Raw genomic sequence first — 15,032 nt, 5'->3', positions numbered from 1 at the left:
TTCTTACAGAGGCGGATGGCGAGAGGCTCAGGAGCGGCTGGCCTGCTCTGCTCTCTGCTTCCCTTCCTGGAGGTTCGTGGAACCGTCCTAGACACCTTAGAGCCGCGTTTGCCTCCTTCCCTGAGCTTAGCGAGTCCTGATTCTGTGGTAGCCTCCCAGCTTATCCAGGTTCTACCATTGAGGCAGTGAGCCTTTAAAAAGCTTCCACCCTTGCCTAGGAAAGGCATCACTTGGGAAAAAATGTGCTCAGAGGTTGCTGGGCCACTGCACCCACCCCGCAAGCTCTCAGAGCCTCCCTTTTCCCTCGCTGTGCTTGACCCTGACACTGTGTCCTGTTTTCAGGCCATTCACACACTTCAGTGCTAGGTGGACGTGCAGCCATGGGGGGCATGATGTCTGGGAAGAAATGCCAGTACTTTATTCATGATGCCGCTGGTCGGACTTCTGTGCACATCTGAGAGGCAGAGATTTCTGGTTGCCTCCCTACTGGAGATGAGAGGGGTGCTGAGGAGTCGGAGGCTGCAGTGAGTGCCTGCTTTCAGTTCACCACAGATGGACCCGACATTGACACTTCAGGTGGAGGCATTCGCTGGAGAGGCCTCCTCCTTCAGTCTTTATTTAGTGATGTCTGGTCTTTGATTCTCGTGATCAAGCAATCCTAGGATAACATGTTTGGAAGATGTAGAAATCCAGATGAGAGTTTTGAGTGTGGAAGTAAACAGAGGCAGTTCAGTTTGCAGTCACAGAGACCTAATGGAAGTTTCCAGAGCAGATGGCCAGCTGGCTGTCCAGTGCCTCTCATTATGATTCTCGTTATCTTTACTACCTAACTAGGGGCCACAGGTGTCTGGGCTTACGTCGTTGGTTAGCTGCTGCCCTGTGGGTCTGTCGGCTGAGGGTCACCTGCTAATACAGACACTTGTTTCCTGAGGTCCTGTCACGGAAGCCGCTGTCAAATGACCTAAAGATACTCCCCTGCTCAGCCCACATCTTTTGAATTCAGCCTGCGTTTCTGTCACTGGACGCAGCATTGGGTTTATAGAAAACAGGCACAGCCCCTGCCTTAGAAGAGCTCACAGCGCCGTTGAGAGAGACAGACAGGGACACCACTAACTGGAATTTGTCAGGTTGTGATAAGTGCAGTAATAGAGACACAAATAAACTGGTGTGGGGAGCACATAAAGACAGCCTGGAGGGACAGGCAAGGACTTCACAGAGAAGATGACATTTGTGTTGGACGTGGAAAGATGATTAGGAATGTCAGCAGTTACGGAGTTAAGACGGGGGAGTATTTTTTCAGCAGAGGAAACGGCAGGAACAAAGCAGAGAGGAAAGAACAGCCGGACGCGCTGGTGTGAGTGGTGGCAGGTGAACCTGTTGTGCGCCGCCTCCTACATCTGGGAAGGTGGAAGCCATGCCCCCTCGCCCCGCAGCCCAGCTTCTTGACGGCCCTCCCCCTCCTCCCCGCCTTTGTCCCCGCTGTCCTCCCACAGTAGCCGAGAGCATTCTTCAGTACTGTCTTCCTGCTTTGCTTCTCCTTCTAATGATTATTATAAGAATAAGGAACTCCAAAGCGTCACTCACAGCTGTGAGTGGCTTGATATGCAATTAGATTTAATTAAGTAGGTGGCGCCCCAGTGCTTTAGTCGCATGTTTGGCCTAGGTTTCGCCTGGCCTCCTCCTCACCTGTGCGTTTAAGTTCTTCAGTCTTGCGTGGGGCATAAGAGAAAGATCATTTTGGTGTGTGAGAGCCTCCCCAGCACTGTGGGCTGGGAGCCCCCAGTGGTGATGTGCAACAGCTGCCTCAGAGTTACAGGTGCGTCCTGCCAGACTTTCAGAGCACCTTAATTTGAACCCCAAGCATTAGCAATCCATTGGTAACCCAGGACGTTTGTTCTTTATAGCCGCGGTACCCAATAAGAGTGCTCTGGGGTCTGCAGTTTCTGCAGATGAGATGCATGACCTCACAGCGGTGCGCCGTGAATGAGGGAGCTGCCCTTGGCCAGCTGGAGATGAGGGCACCGCACCCACCCCCTGGCTCATCAAGTATGGAAAGGAGGCCCAAGGGGGAGCCTTATCTAGTGGGTTTCTTGTCCCGCAGCTGGTTTGACAGGCCCACGGTTACTTGAATCCAAATCTTCCGACTTTCAGTCCTGAATTAAATCCATTATCCCACAGTTAACTCGCAGTCCATGATGTGAGCAAATAAGATTTTCTCTAAAATGTCAAACAGATGCTCATTTCTGAGATCTTCCCATCAGCAGCCTGACACTCACAAAAACAATTATGTAAGAAAAGTGCACTCCAGACCAGCTGAAGTCTGGGCAGTATGATATGGAAGGCACCCCACTGGCATTAAAAAGTTAGGATGACGAATACAACAACATCTCTACCCCTTAAGGGACTCGGAGGCTCAGAGCCTGGCTGAAGAGGCAGCCGTGGAGCCAGCCAGTGGGGACACACGAGCACACGCCCATACACACACAGGGCTGCAGCGTGCAACCTGATGGAAGCATGAATCAAGGATGTAAGGCTCAGGGGAGTGATCCGTTCTGGGGTGAAGGCAGTGAGAAGGGCGTGGGGAGGAGCGTGCGGCAGAGCAGACACCCCGGAGTTCCTGGCCCACCGTTCCTGGTCAGTTCCCATGAGCGTGAGTTTCCTTCTTTGCCCCTGGACTAGAGGCAGGCCGGTGGCTCTTCCTCGCTTGTTCTGTCCCAGCAAGAGGTGCTCTCCTGCTCCCGGGAGGGCACCTCTGTCCCTGAGGCACTAACTGCGCCGAGAGGACCACCCTCACGTGTGCCGAGCGGCGGGCAAAGAGGCTTGTGGAGGACGCTGCGGGGCCGGCCCAGGGACGAGCTGGCAGAGCCTGGAGCAAAGGGGGGCTTGGGGCTCTGAGGTCAAAGGACATCGTGGTTAAGGAATTAAGGAGCGAGGTGTCCCGAAGGACAGCAGGATGTGGGCAGAGAGAGTAGGATTTGGGCCTTCACATTTCAGAGGTGGAGCAGTTTTAGGTATGATGACGGGGTGTGGTCATGGGGCGAGCTGATATTTATTAAATTAAATAATATGCTTCTTGACACCAAGCCAGTAAGGGACGGTGCTAGATTTGAGCCCAAGTCTTCAATACGATGTCATTTTCTACTCTTGTCATAGAAAAGACTATTTTTTTTTTAAATTATTTTTACTTCTAGAACATATTCCAATGAGTTACCAAGAAAAAAGAATCACAGCTCACACTTATATTATGTGCCAAACACTGTTCTAGGCACTTCACCTATTTTAACTCAGAGTTCTATGTTGAATTCAGTGGCTCCATTGATTCATTGATCAATGACACTCATTGAAAACTCTGTTAAATGGGCACTTTTGTCCTATCCCCCACTTGTACAGATGAGAAAACCGAGGCACAGAACAGTTAAGTCACCCAGCTTGTAAATAATGGATCTGGGAGATGAACTCCAGGTCCATGCTTATAACCTTGACATTATGCTGCCTCTCAGAAGATAAGTGGCACGTGACCTTGGCTGATAGTCTGGGTCATCTGTTCTTGCACCCTCTCTGATGTCTTCCTCCTGACACACATGCATTGAGTTGTACAGTAAGCAAGGTCTGACACAGATGCATGAGGCCCTATCCCGACTTCAGTAACCTCAGGATCCAATGGATGAGGCCACAAGGTTCAAGACAAACAAGATTACAAGTCAAAAGTTTTAAGGCCAAGGAAGAAGAAAAATGCTGCAGGAGGAGGGAGAGAATCCTGGCTCAGGGATCTGGAGAAATGATCCTGCTGTATTTGAGTTGGATCTTGACGGGTGTGTCCTTGGCTAAAGGGAAAATGGGGCAGACAGGAAGGGGGTGTGCAAAGTGCAAGAGAACACAAGCACGTCTGTACATCCCAGCGTATGCTCCTGACTGCATTGCAAAAGCATTGTGCATTCTGGAGGGAGCAGTCGGCCCTATTGATTAGCTACACTCCCTCTGCTTGGGTAGTAAAGAGCTAATTATTCTTTGTGAGATTAAAAAAAAAAAAGAATTGGCGGATATAGCTGACCAGGGTTGATGTTCCCTGGAGTTAGTGTTCGTGACGTGCTTCCCTGGGTTATACGCAAGTGAGTAAATAGGCCATTTGAAGCCAAGTAGAGCAACACCTCAACCATCAGAAAGTAAGCAAAAAAAGTCCTCACGTACCCAGAATAGATGTCCCGAAGTCCCCGAGCACAATCTCCTGAGCCCCCCTGTTGGAGCCACCGTCTGGCTGGGGGCAACCCGGAACCGTAGTTATTGTTCTTTCCTTACCTAACCGCTCTCACGAGCTGCTTCTCGGCATCAGCTGAGTGACAGATTATAACAAGGAGTCTGCTTCAAGCAGACATGCTACCAGGTGAGGAGGAGGACAGCAGGGCAGGAAACAGGAAGCCATCGGACACACTGCAGGGGCCTGGGGCCCTGTGCTGTGTCACAGCAGGCTCACTCGTGGTTGTCGTGACGCTCGAGTCCTTACATCTGGTTTACTGTCGTACAGAGGGTGGGAAAGTATGTCGTATGTTCTGTGATGACGTCCTTCCAAAATGGTCGGAAGGAAAATGTGGTGCCTAAAGCCTGCTGGCCGCGCTCCAGAATGGGCCGCTCCTTGATGGGGCGGGAAGGTGAAGGCACCCCTGTGTGTGCCTTGGCTCCTGGGAGCGGGGAGGCACTTGCGTGGCAAAAGCCGTGGCGATGCCGTGCTGTGCAGCGATGGTGGGGCTGGGGACGCCGCAGGGCTGCCGGCAGTGAACCGCTTCAGCTGAAACCTCTCCCCCTGCCCCACAGGAGGGCCACCCGGAGGAGCCGGAAGCAGAGGAGCAAGTCCACGAACAGCAGCCCCAGCAGCAGGAAGAGTACTGAACCGTCTCAGCAGCTCTCCACACTTCCGTTTTGGTGGGAACTTTTCTTCTGGAGAATTGGAACACATGTGGCCTCAAGCTCATCAGAAACCAGTTGTTCCCAGCCTGCTGTTCCATCACTGCGCCGGCACCCATGCCAGCCACCGCGCTCGGTTCCCATTTCCTTCGCCAAGACACACTAGCTGCGGCCGTGGGCAGCCTCCCCAAGACATCACGGGGTCACATACCTTCAACTTCACCACTTGGCTGCTTGAGATTGGTTCTGCTCTTTGCATTTCTTTCCAGAACAACTGTCCCCACCCCCACCCCACCCCCTTTTTATCCTGGTGTGAAACAATGGTAATTTGATATATGGTATTTATATTGGCATTTCTCAACCCAGTGTCACTAGATGTCACACACATTTGTGGTGCTTTGATGTTTGCAAGTCTAACCTCTGAACATAAATTTGGTCAAATAATAAATTGGAACAAAGGGAAAGAGATACTTGATATGAAAGCCATATGACAGTGACTTATTTCACGGGGAAAAACACCGAGTCAGTTTCTCCCTCTACTTACAAATGAAAGGGAAAAAAAAAAAAAAGGAATCAAAACTAGGACTTCAGGGCCCAGCAGTGTTCAGACATCAGCATGTTAGACAACCACACAGTATGTTGTTAGTTTTGAAAGACATTCACTCAAGGAAAACACCATCTCGACTTGGCCCTCTAACTGCTTGCCCTTTCCCTCGCCTCCCCCGACCCAGATTCTCATGCTGTTTTCTTTCTCAGGGTCCTCTTTGGTGGGGAGCCACTCTCCCCAAAAGCTGTCATCAGTTGTCTGCAGTCAGAGGGGGTCTGCATGGGCACAGGTCCTCCTGCCTCCTCGTGTGGGTTTCAGCCCAAATCCTCTCATCCACACTAGGGGATTCCTACTAAAGAATGACTTCAGGGTGTGCAGCCCCGGGCGGCAGGGTCCTGCGTCATGCTGCACACTTGCTGGAAGGCTGGGAGTGAAGACTTTATGAATAGGAGCGTAAGCCCAAGGGAGAATCCTGGTTCTGAAGTCTGGTGTTGACACTGGAATGATGGCACAGGAAAATCTGACTCCCAATGCCTTCTGGAATAAAGAATTCCCCCTCTTCAATACTATGGCCCTCCTTGTCATTGACCTTCGCTAAATTGTGGCAATTCGTAAACAGAGGAAACATTAATGAATTAAAAGCATTCCTTATTTTTTTTAACTAATATTTGCACATTTTCTTAGTATCTTTCCAAATCTTTGCCTCTTCCCCACCCCACCCTTTGACAGATGATGGTTTCCCTTCCTGGATCATTCATTTCACTCGGTTTCTAACTTTAGATTTTCTTTCACTTGTTATTTGACTTAGCAGGTGCAACAAAAACAGCAAACAAGTGTGCCCACCCCACTTTCCTCTTAATTGAAAAGCTTAAAATAAATTTCTGAATTATGTATCATAAAGCTTTGACATTTCTTTATTAACTGATGAAATACTAATTCTAAATTCTAGCATTGAAGCTTTCCACCAAAAGAAGTCTTCTCAAAATAAATCTTTTGTGGCAGAGTGGTATTTATTGAGTAACATGTGAAAAAGATTGCTTGTATTTTTGAGGTTATTACAGGACACTGTGCAGAACTGGACAGATGTTTCATGGGGTTTGGTTTCCCTTTCTTCTCTCTCCTGCTTGCTCTGCGCTACAGCGGCAGCTCGTTTCTCTCAGGCTGGAATACGGCCTGGCTCTCGGCGGTGACATCCTCCCACACCTGGTCGCAGGGAGTGGTCGTGCTATACGCAGCATCGTGCTTAACAGTGTGTCGTCCCCACCCCCCCAAGGCTGTTGCACTCACTGAGTTTCCTTCTTTCTAAATAGCTCTTGTAAAGAGGCACAATAAATAATTCTATACAGGTGATCCTTCAGTGGTTCCTGGGCAGTTCTTTGTTTGCCTTGGACATGTCAGTAATACCCAGTGCCAGGTGGGTCAGGAACCACACTCCCATCATGTGGATGCACATGATTACTGGGTAACGTGCATAAGCCTCACCAGTGACACTCAGCCACTCTGTTCCTCCCCAAATCCCCAACTTTCTCAGCTATAAACATTACTGGCCAGATAGCTGGCAGAGACAACTTTCGCCAGTCATCCTACTTCCTTCTCCTTCCCGGAGTCTTGGGGCAGACTATTCATTTATTTAGAGAGGAGCTATATACTTCTCTTTCTGTCAACATCTGAAACGTCTTCCATTGCCCTGCATCGCATGGGACATCACTGATGCTTTGGGGAATCTTGGACAGCTAAGCATCCCGGTCCTCTTCGGCTGCACCCCAGCTTCTGTGCAGACCACCTCTCATTTCCCAGGACTTCTCCTTTCTGCCTGATGGCTTTACCCCATCATTCTCTCATCTCGGCAGCCAGCGCGTGCTTTCCTCCCTCTATGGACCCCGTCACGCGTCGTTATGCTGGGCCGAGAAGCAGCCCCTGGTGTGTGCCCTGCTTCTCCCTCTCAGAAGCCAGACTTCGGTCTTGGAGTCCCCTTCACACCCGCCGCAGCTGGTTATAGTACTTCCACTGCTCATATCAGGTAGGAAGTGATTGAAGCAGGGGGTAAAGAGAAAAGAGCAGAAAAGCAGAAAAAGAAAAGACAAAGACACACCCTGTTGACCCGAGAGAAGTAAACTCCAGAAGGGAACCAAGAACTCCTCCCTTCCCTGGTGAGTATTTCCATTATTCCGTTAAGGTTTAATATGCATTCAAATTACTTTTACTAAATAGTACACCATAAAGCTTTTGTTATATATTAAATGTAAACTGAAAGGAATGTAAACATATGTATTGTTAATTATAAATATAGATAAGTAATGACATAATAGATGAAAAAGTCTTATTCAGATGTATCACATTCATTTTACATTACCCACCTACTGTCGCATGGTAGAATAGTTTTTTGTCTCTGAATATGTGAATAACTTGACTTGCATTTATCTTTTTACATATTTAATAAAAAAAAAAAGGTATATGTTAAAATTGGCCTGGATCTATAGAGTCTTAAATTTTTATGCTAAAGGTTTCCTTTTGAGTGAGCATGGTTATACGAATAGGCTATTTATGTAAAGTCACACATAGAGCCCACATTTTATTATGATTTACATGGTGGGGGGCCTTGTTTTTATTGACAGCAAATGTTTTAACAGGAATTACAGGTTAGTATTAGATATCCAATGTAGCAGCTGTATTACCTTTTTAAAACTCTACCAAAAAAATTTTCTTACCGAAAAGAAGGATACACCATTCATTCCCTTAGGAAACATTCCACTTGCAAGCAAACAAAGGCCTCGCTCCTGCAGGTTCACCTCCTCCATCTGGACAACACAAAGGCTGGGCAAAAGCAGGCAGATGTTTTGAAGTAAAGCTTTGTGGCAAAACGACCTGTGATTGGCAAAAGCTCTTTGATTAAGTGTATTCTCCTCCGTCCCCGCCCACCAGTTTGCTGACTTTAACTAACAGTGATGATTTATAGACATAAATGGAACACCAACCTTACAGGAATAACTGAAAAAATGTATTTGAACTGGCCCACTGCCCTCCTGGAGACCCTGTAGAACAGGTGATGACAGTCTGTTGGAAGACTTTGCCCAGGAGCCTCCAGGTTACTGAGGTTCAGCTGACACCCTTTTGCCCTGAAGGATGCCAGCCTTACTGAACCTGCTTTCAAGCACCACCTAGAGCCCAGTTTTGTTTCTATACTGTCCTTTGGCAACTGTTTTCCATTCATTTGCCTTTAGGCCCTTTTCTTTTAAAAGCAGAGAAGCAGGAAAATAACAAAGCTACCATCACTGCTCTCCACCTACACATTACTCCACAGGGTACTTCTGTGATGGAAGTCTGAGCCGTTACCTGGGTTGGGAAAGCTCATGCTCAAAGCACACATGTGTTTCCATTTAATTCACCAACCCTAGGGTTTTAAACACTAGATCTTAGACGTTTGTGCACAAATAGTCAAGAATATATGTGATTCATTTTACTTAAAAGGCACACTGCTGGACTCTAAACACATCACAAACAGTTCAAAAGTGGTGAGATAACATGTTTGCTCCATTTTATTAAATCTGAGATCGATAAAAATTTGAGGTGTTCCTACTGGTATTATGGGTAGGCCCATGAGTCCAAAGGGAGGGGAAAAAAGTTAATAGACTTCCACTAAGTTCGAGTTACAAGATGCCAGTTCTCTAAAATTAAACACAAACTTCATTTCTCTGACCTTTCTTATGCTTCCTCTCAATGGCTAGAGCACAGCCACCGTGACCGTTTAGGCTGCTATTATGAGTATTCACTGACCCAACTTCTCAGCACTAACACAGAGTCGCCAAACAGCACCAAGTGTGAGAACAGAGCATCTCCCTGGATGTCTAACAGCTCCTGTTTTGCTGAACTGGGAACTCATAAGAGACACTCTCCATTCATTAGAAGAGCTCGGGCTTTACTGCCTAAGAGAAGGCAAAGCGTAAAATCCATTGAACCCTTGACCCTCAGATAGCACCAGGACTTCAGGTCACAAGACTGCCCAAGGGCAGACCCTTCCCCAAGGCTGTGACCTGGACCCCATAGTGTATCAGTAAGGCTTACACAGAAGGTGCATTTGCTACGGCCTTGCCTCCTCCTGTTGGGTTTAGGATTGGAACAAAAAAATGGAACGCCCAGCTGGAGGTAATTTGTTGAATGCCTTTTTCTCTCTTTCCACTGACCTAAAATGTTGAACCTTCTGCCAAGTTTTAATTTCTTAAACAGGTTTCTTTTAATATTTTGTACCTATTTTATCAAGACAGGGTGTAAATTGTTTTTAAAGAGCAAGAGCACATTAATGTACCTTTGAATTCATGCTGTTCGTTAGAAACTAGCCCAGTACCTAAATGCATCCTCTTTCAGAAAATAAAGTTAAGTACACATTTCTTTCTGTGTAGCAAGAGCCCCTCATATTTTACACTATGGTATTCCTTTCAGCCTTGAAAGTTACCTGTATATTATAACTTAAAAAAAAATTTTTTTTAAGATACATTTATCTTATTCACTAAAATGTTTTGGTCAAATCTGACCATTTAAATGAGGCTTTAGAAATTACAGAAGTAATGAAAAGTTCCCATAAATGTATTCAGAATTTTAGTCTAATTCAAATTCACAGCTTACTACTAGGACACTCTCTTCCAATCTGATACATTTATGGTGCAGGTGAAATGTGGCCTCCTGCCAATGGAACAGTTTTTTACCAGCATGAAAGTTAAGTCAGAGAAAGAAAATGTCTCATAAGCTAAGCTGTCTCAAAGACTGGTTCAGGGACCTTCCTGTCCTGTAGACATAGACACTGTCCAGTCACCTGAACTTAAAACAAAAAACCATGAGGCAGAGATAGCTTCAAGATGGCGGAGGAGTAAGACATGGAGATCAACTTCCTCCCCACAAATACATCAAAAATACATCTACATATGGAACAGCTCCTACAGAACACCTACTGAAAGCTGTCAGAAGACCTCAGACTTCCCAAAAAGCAAGAAACTCCCCACATACCTGGGTAGGGCAAAAGAAAAAAGAAAAAACAGAGACAAAAGAATAGGGACGGGACCTGCACCTCTGAGAGGGAGCTGTGAAGGAGGAAAAGCTTCCACACACTAGGAAGCCCCTTCACTGGCGGAGACGGCAGGTGGGCGGGGGGGTGAGGCTTCGGAGCCATGGAGGAGAGCACAGCGACAGGGGTGCAGAGGGCATAGCGGAGAGGTTCCCGCACAGAGGATCGGTGCAGACCAGCTCTCACCAGCCCAAGAGGCTTGTCTGCTCACCCGCCGGCCAGGACGGGTGGGGGCTGGGAGCTGAGGCTCCGGCTTCGGAGGGCAGATCCCAAGGAGAGGACTGGGGTTGGCTGCGTGAACACAGCCTGAAGGGGGTTAGTGCGCCACAGCTAGCCAGGAGGGAGTCTGGGAAAAAGTCTGGACCTGCCTAAGAGGCAAGAGACCATTGTTGCAGGGTGCACAAGGAGAGGGGATCCAGAGCACTGCCTAAACGAGCTCCAGAGATGGGCGCTAGCCGTGGCTATCAGAGCAGACACCAGAGACGGGCATGAGACGCTAAGGCTGCTGCTGCAGCCACAAAGAAGCCTGTGTGCAAGCACAGGTCACTATCCACACTGCCCCTCCTGGGAGCCTGTGCAGCCCACCACTGCCAGGGGCCCGTGATCCAGGGACAACTTCCCTGGGAGAACACACGGCACGCCTCAGGCTGTTGCAACGTCACGCCGGCCTCTGCCGCTGCAGGCTCGCCCCGCATTCTGTATCCCTCCCTCCCCCCAGCCTGAGTGAGCCAGAGCCCCCTAATCAGCTGCTCCTTTAACCCCGTCCTGTCTGGGTGGGTAACAGACGCCCTCAGGCGACCTACACGCAGAGGCAGGGCCAAATCCAAAGCTGAACCCCAGGAGCTGTGTGAACAAAGAAGAGAAAGGGAAATTTCTCCCAGCAGCCTCAGGAGCAGCAAATTAAATCTCCACAATCAACTTGATGTACCCTGCATCTGTGGAATACCTGAATAGACAATGAATCATCCCAAAATTGAGGCGGAGGACTTTGGGATCAACTGTAGACTTGGGGTTTGCTTTCTGCACCTAATTTGTTTCTGGTTTTATGTTTATCTTAGTTTAGTATTTAGAGCTTATTATCATTGGTAGATTTGTTTATTGATTAGGTGGCTCTCTTCCTTTTTATTATATATATATTTTTTCTCCTTTTGAGGGTAAGTATGTGTATGCTTCTTTGTGTGGTTTTGTCTGTATAGCTTTGCTTTTACCATTTATCGTAGGGTTCTGTCTTTTTTTTTTTTTTAATATAGTTTTTAGTGCTTGTTGACATTGGTGGATTTGTCTTTTGCTTTGGTTGCTCTTTTTTTTTTTTAACTACTTTTTTATTTTTAATAATATTTTTTTAATAACTTTATTTTATTTTTTCTTTCTTTCTTTCTTTTTTTTTCTCCCTTTTCTACTGAGCCAGTGGCTGACAGTCTTGGTGCTCCCGCCGGGTGTCAGGCCTGAGCCTCTGAGGTGGGAGAGCCGAGTTTAGGACATTGGTCCACCAGAGACCTCCTGGCCCCACGTAATATCAAACGGCGAAAGCCTTCTCAGAGATCTCCATCTGAACACTAAGACCCAGCTCCACTCAACAACCAACAAACTACAGTGCTAGACACCCTATGCCAAATAACTAGCAACACAGGAACACAACCCCACCCATTAGCAGAGAGGCTGCCTCTCTGCTAATTATAAAATCATAATAAGTTTACAGACACCCCAACACACCACCAGATGTGGTCCTGCCCACGAGAAAGACAAGATCCAGCCTCATCCACCAGAACACAGGCACCAGTCCCCTCCGCCAGGAAGCCTACACAACCCACTGAACCAACCTTACCCACTGGGGGCAGACACCAAAAAACGGGAACTACGAACCTGCAGCCTGCAGAAAGGAGACTGCAAACATGGTAAGTTAAGCAAAATGAGAAGACAGAGAAATACAAAGCAGATGAAAGACCAATGTAAAAACCCACTAGACCAAACAAATGAAGAGGAAATAGGCAGTATACCTGAAACAGAATTCAGAGTAATGATAGTGAAGATGATCCAAAATCTTGGAAACAGAATGGAGAAACTACAAGAAACATTTAACAAGGACCTAGAACTACAGAGCAAACAAACAATGATGAACAATACAATAAATGAAATTTAAAATTCTCTAGAAGGAAACAATAGCAGAATAACTGAGGCAGAAGAACGAATAAGTGACCTGGAAGGTAAAATAGTGGAAATAACTACTGCAGAGCAGAACAAAGAAAAAATGAAAAAAATTGAGGACAGTCTCAGAGACCTCTGGGAAAACATTAAACACACCAACATTCGAATTCTAGGGGTCCCAGAAGAACAAGAGAAAAAGAAAGGGACTGAGAAAATATTTGAAGAGATTATAGTTGAAAACTTCCCTAATATGGGAAAGGAAAGAGTCAATCAAGTCCAGGAAGCACACAGAGTCCCATACAGGATAAATCCAAGGAGAAACCCACCAAAACACATATTAATCAAATTATCAAAAATTAAATACAAAGAAAGAATATTAAAAGCAGCAAGGGAAAAGCAACAAATAACATACAAGGGAATTCCCATAAGGTTAAGAGCTGATCTTTCAGCAGAAACTCTGCAAGCCAGAAGGGAATGGCAGGACATGTTTAAAGTGATGAAAGAGAAAAACCTACAAACAATATTACCCTACTCAGCAAGGATCTCATTCACATTTGACAGAGAAATTAAAACCTTTACAGACAAGCAAAAGCTAAGAGAACTCAGCACCACCAAACCAGCTTTACAACAAATGCTAAAGGAACTTCTCTAGGCAGGAAACAGAAGGAAAAGACCTACAATAACAAACCCAAAACAATTAAGAAAATGGTAATAGGAACATACATATTGATAACTACCTTAAATGTAAATGGATTAAATGCTCCAACCAAAAGACACAGACTGGCTGAATGGACACAAAAACAAGACCCATATATATGCTGTCTACAAGAGACCCACTTCAGACCTAGGGACACATACAGACTGAAAGTGAGGGGATGGATAAAGATATTCCATGCAAATGGAAATCAAAAGAAAGCTGGAGTAGCAATTCTCATATCAGACAAAATAGACTTTAAAATAAAGACTATTACAAGAGACAAAGAAGGACACTACATAATGATCAAGGGATCAATCCAAGAAGAATATATAACAATTGTAAATATTTATGCACCCAACATAGGAACACCTCAATACTTAAGGCAAACGCTAACAGCCATAAAAGGGGAAATCAACAGTAACACAATCATAGTAGGGGACTTTATCACCCCACTTTCACCAATGGACACATCATCCAAAATGAAAATAAATAAGGAAACACAAGCTTTAAATGATACATTAAACAAGATGGACTTAATTGATATTTAGAGGACATTCCATCCAAAAACAACAGAATACACATTCTTCTCAAGTGCTCATGGAACATTCTCCAGGATAGATCATATCTTGGGTCACAAATCAAGCCTTGGTAAATTTAAGAAAATTGAAATTGTATCAAGTACCTTTTCTGACCACAACTCTATGAGACTAGACATCAATTACAGGAAAACATCTGTGAAAAATACAAACACATGAAGGCTAAACAATACACTACTAAATTACCAAGAGATCACTGAAGAAATCAAAGGAAATCCAAAAATACCTAGAAACAAATGACAATGAAAACACGATGACCCAAAACCTATGGGATGCAGCAAAAGCAGTTTTAAGAGGGAAGTTTATAGCAATACAATCCTACCTCAACAAACAAGAAATATCTCAAAGAAACAACCTAACCTTACACCTAAAGCGATTAGAGAAAGAAGAACAAAAAACCCCCAAAGTTAGCAGAAGGAAAGAAATCATAAAGATCAGATCAGAAATAAATGAAAAAGAAATGAAGAAAACAATAGTTAAGGTCAATAAAACTAAAAGCTGGTTCTTTGAGAAGATAAACAAAATTGATAAACCACTAGCCAGACTCATCAAGGAAAAAAGGGAGAAGACTCAAATCAACAGAATTAGAAATGAAAAAGGAGAAGTAACAACTGACACTGCAGAAATACCATGGATCATGAGAGATTACTACAAGCAACAATATGCCAATAAAATGGACAACCTGGAAGAAATGGACACATTCTTAGAAAAGCACAACCTTCTGAGACTGAACCAGGAAGAAATAGAAAATATAAACAGACCAATCACAAGCACTGAAATTGAAACTGTGATTTAAAATCCTCCAACAAACAAAAGCCCCGGACCAGATGGCTTCACAGGCGAATTCTATCAAACATTTAGAGAAGAGCTAACACCTATTCTTCTCAAACTCTTCCAAAATATGGCAGAGGGAGAGACACTCCCAAACTCATTCTACGAGTCCACCATCACCCTGATACCAAAACCAGACAAAGATGTCACAAAGAAAGACAACTACAGGCCAATATCTCTGATGAACATAGATGCAAAAATCCTCAGCAAAATACTAGCAAACAGAATCCAACAGCACATTAAAAGGATCATACACCATGA

General features: G+C 45.6%; 1 protein-coding gene and 1 long non-coding RNA gene across 4 annotated transcripts in view; one reads left to right on the top strand and one right to left on the bottom strand.

The window, feature by feature from the left end:
• Positions 1-6,346, top strand: part of MAPRE2 (microtubule associated protein RP/EB family member 2) — a 161,715-nt gene extending 155,369 nt beyond the window's left edge. For all 3 annotated transcript variants that reach the window (XM_082416217.1, XM_082416219.1, XM_082416218.1), the window contains one exon: positions 4,810-6,346. In XM_082416217.1, the coding sequence (XP_082272343.1) occupies positions 4,810-4,884 (75 nt within the window). In that variant the 3' untranslated portion in view covers positions 4,885-6,346. The remainder of the gene's footprint in view (positions 1-4,809) is intronic.
• An 89-nt stretch (positions 6,347-6,435) lies between these two features.
• LOC309639222 overlaps positions 6,436-15,032 on the bottom strand; it is an 82,975-nt gene continuing 74,378 nt past the window's right edge. The window contains exon 3 of the long non-coding RNA XR_014251528.1: positions 6,436-8,311. This is a non-coding gene — a long non-coding RNA (uncharacterized lncRNA). The remainder of the gene's footprint in view (positions 8,312-15,032) is intronic.

This window comes from Balaenoptera physalus (assembly GCF_965194825.1).
Source record: "Balaenoptera physalus genome assembly, chromosome: 12".
Classification (NCBI taxonomy): domain Eukaryota; kingdom Metazoa; phylum Chordata; class Mammalia; order Artiodactyla; family Balaenopteridae; genus Balaenoptera; species Balaenoptera physalus.
Note: the sequence above shows the minus strand (reverse complement) of the source record. Positions and strands in the feature narration are given on the sequence as shown.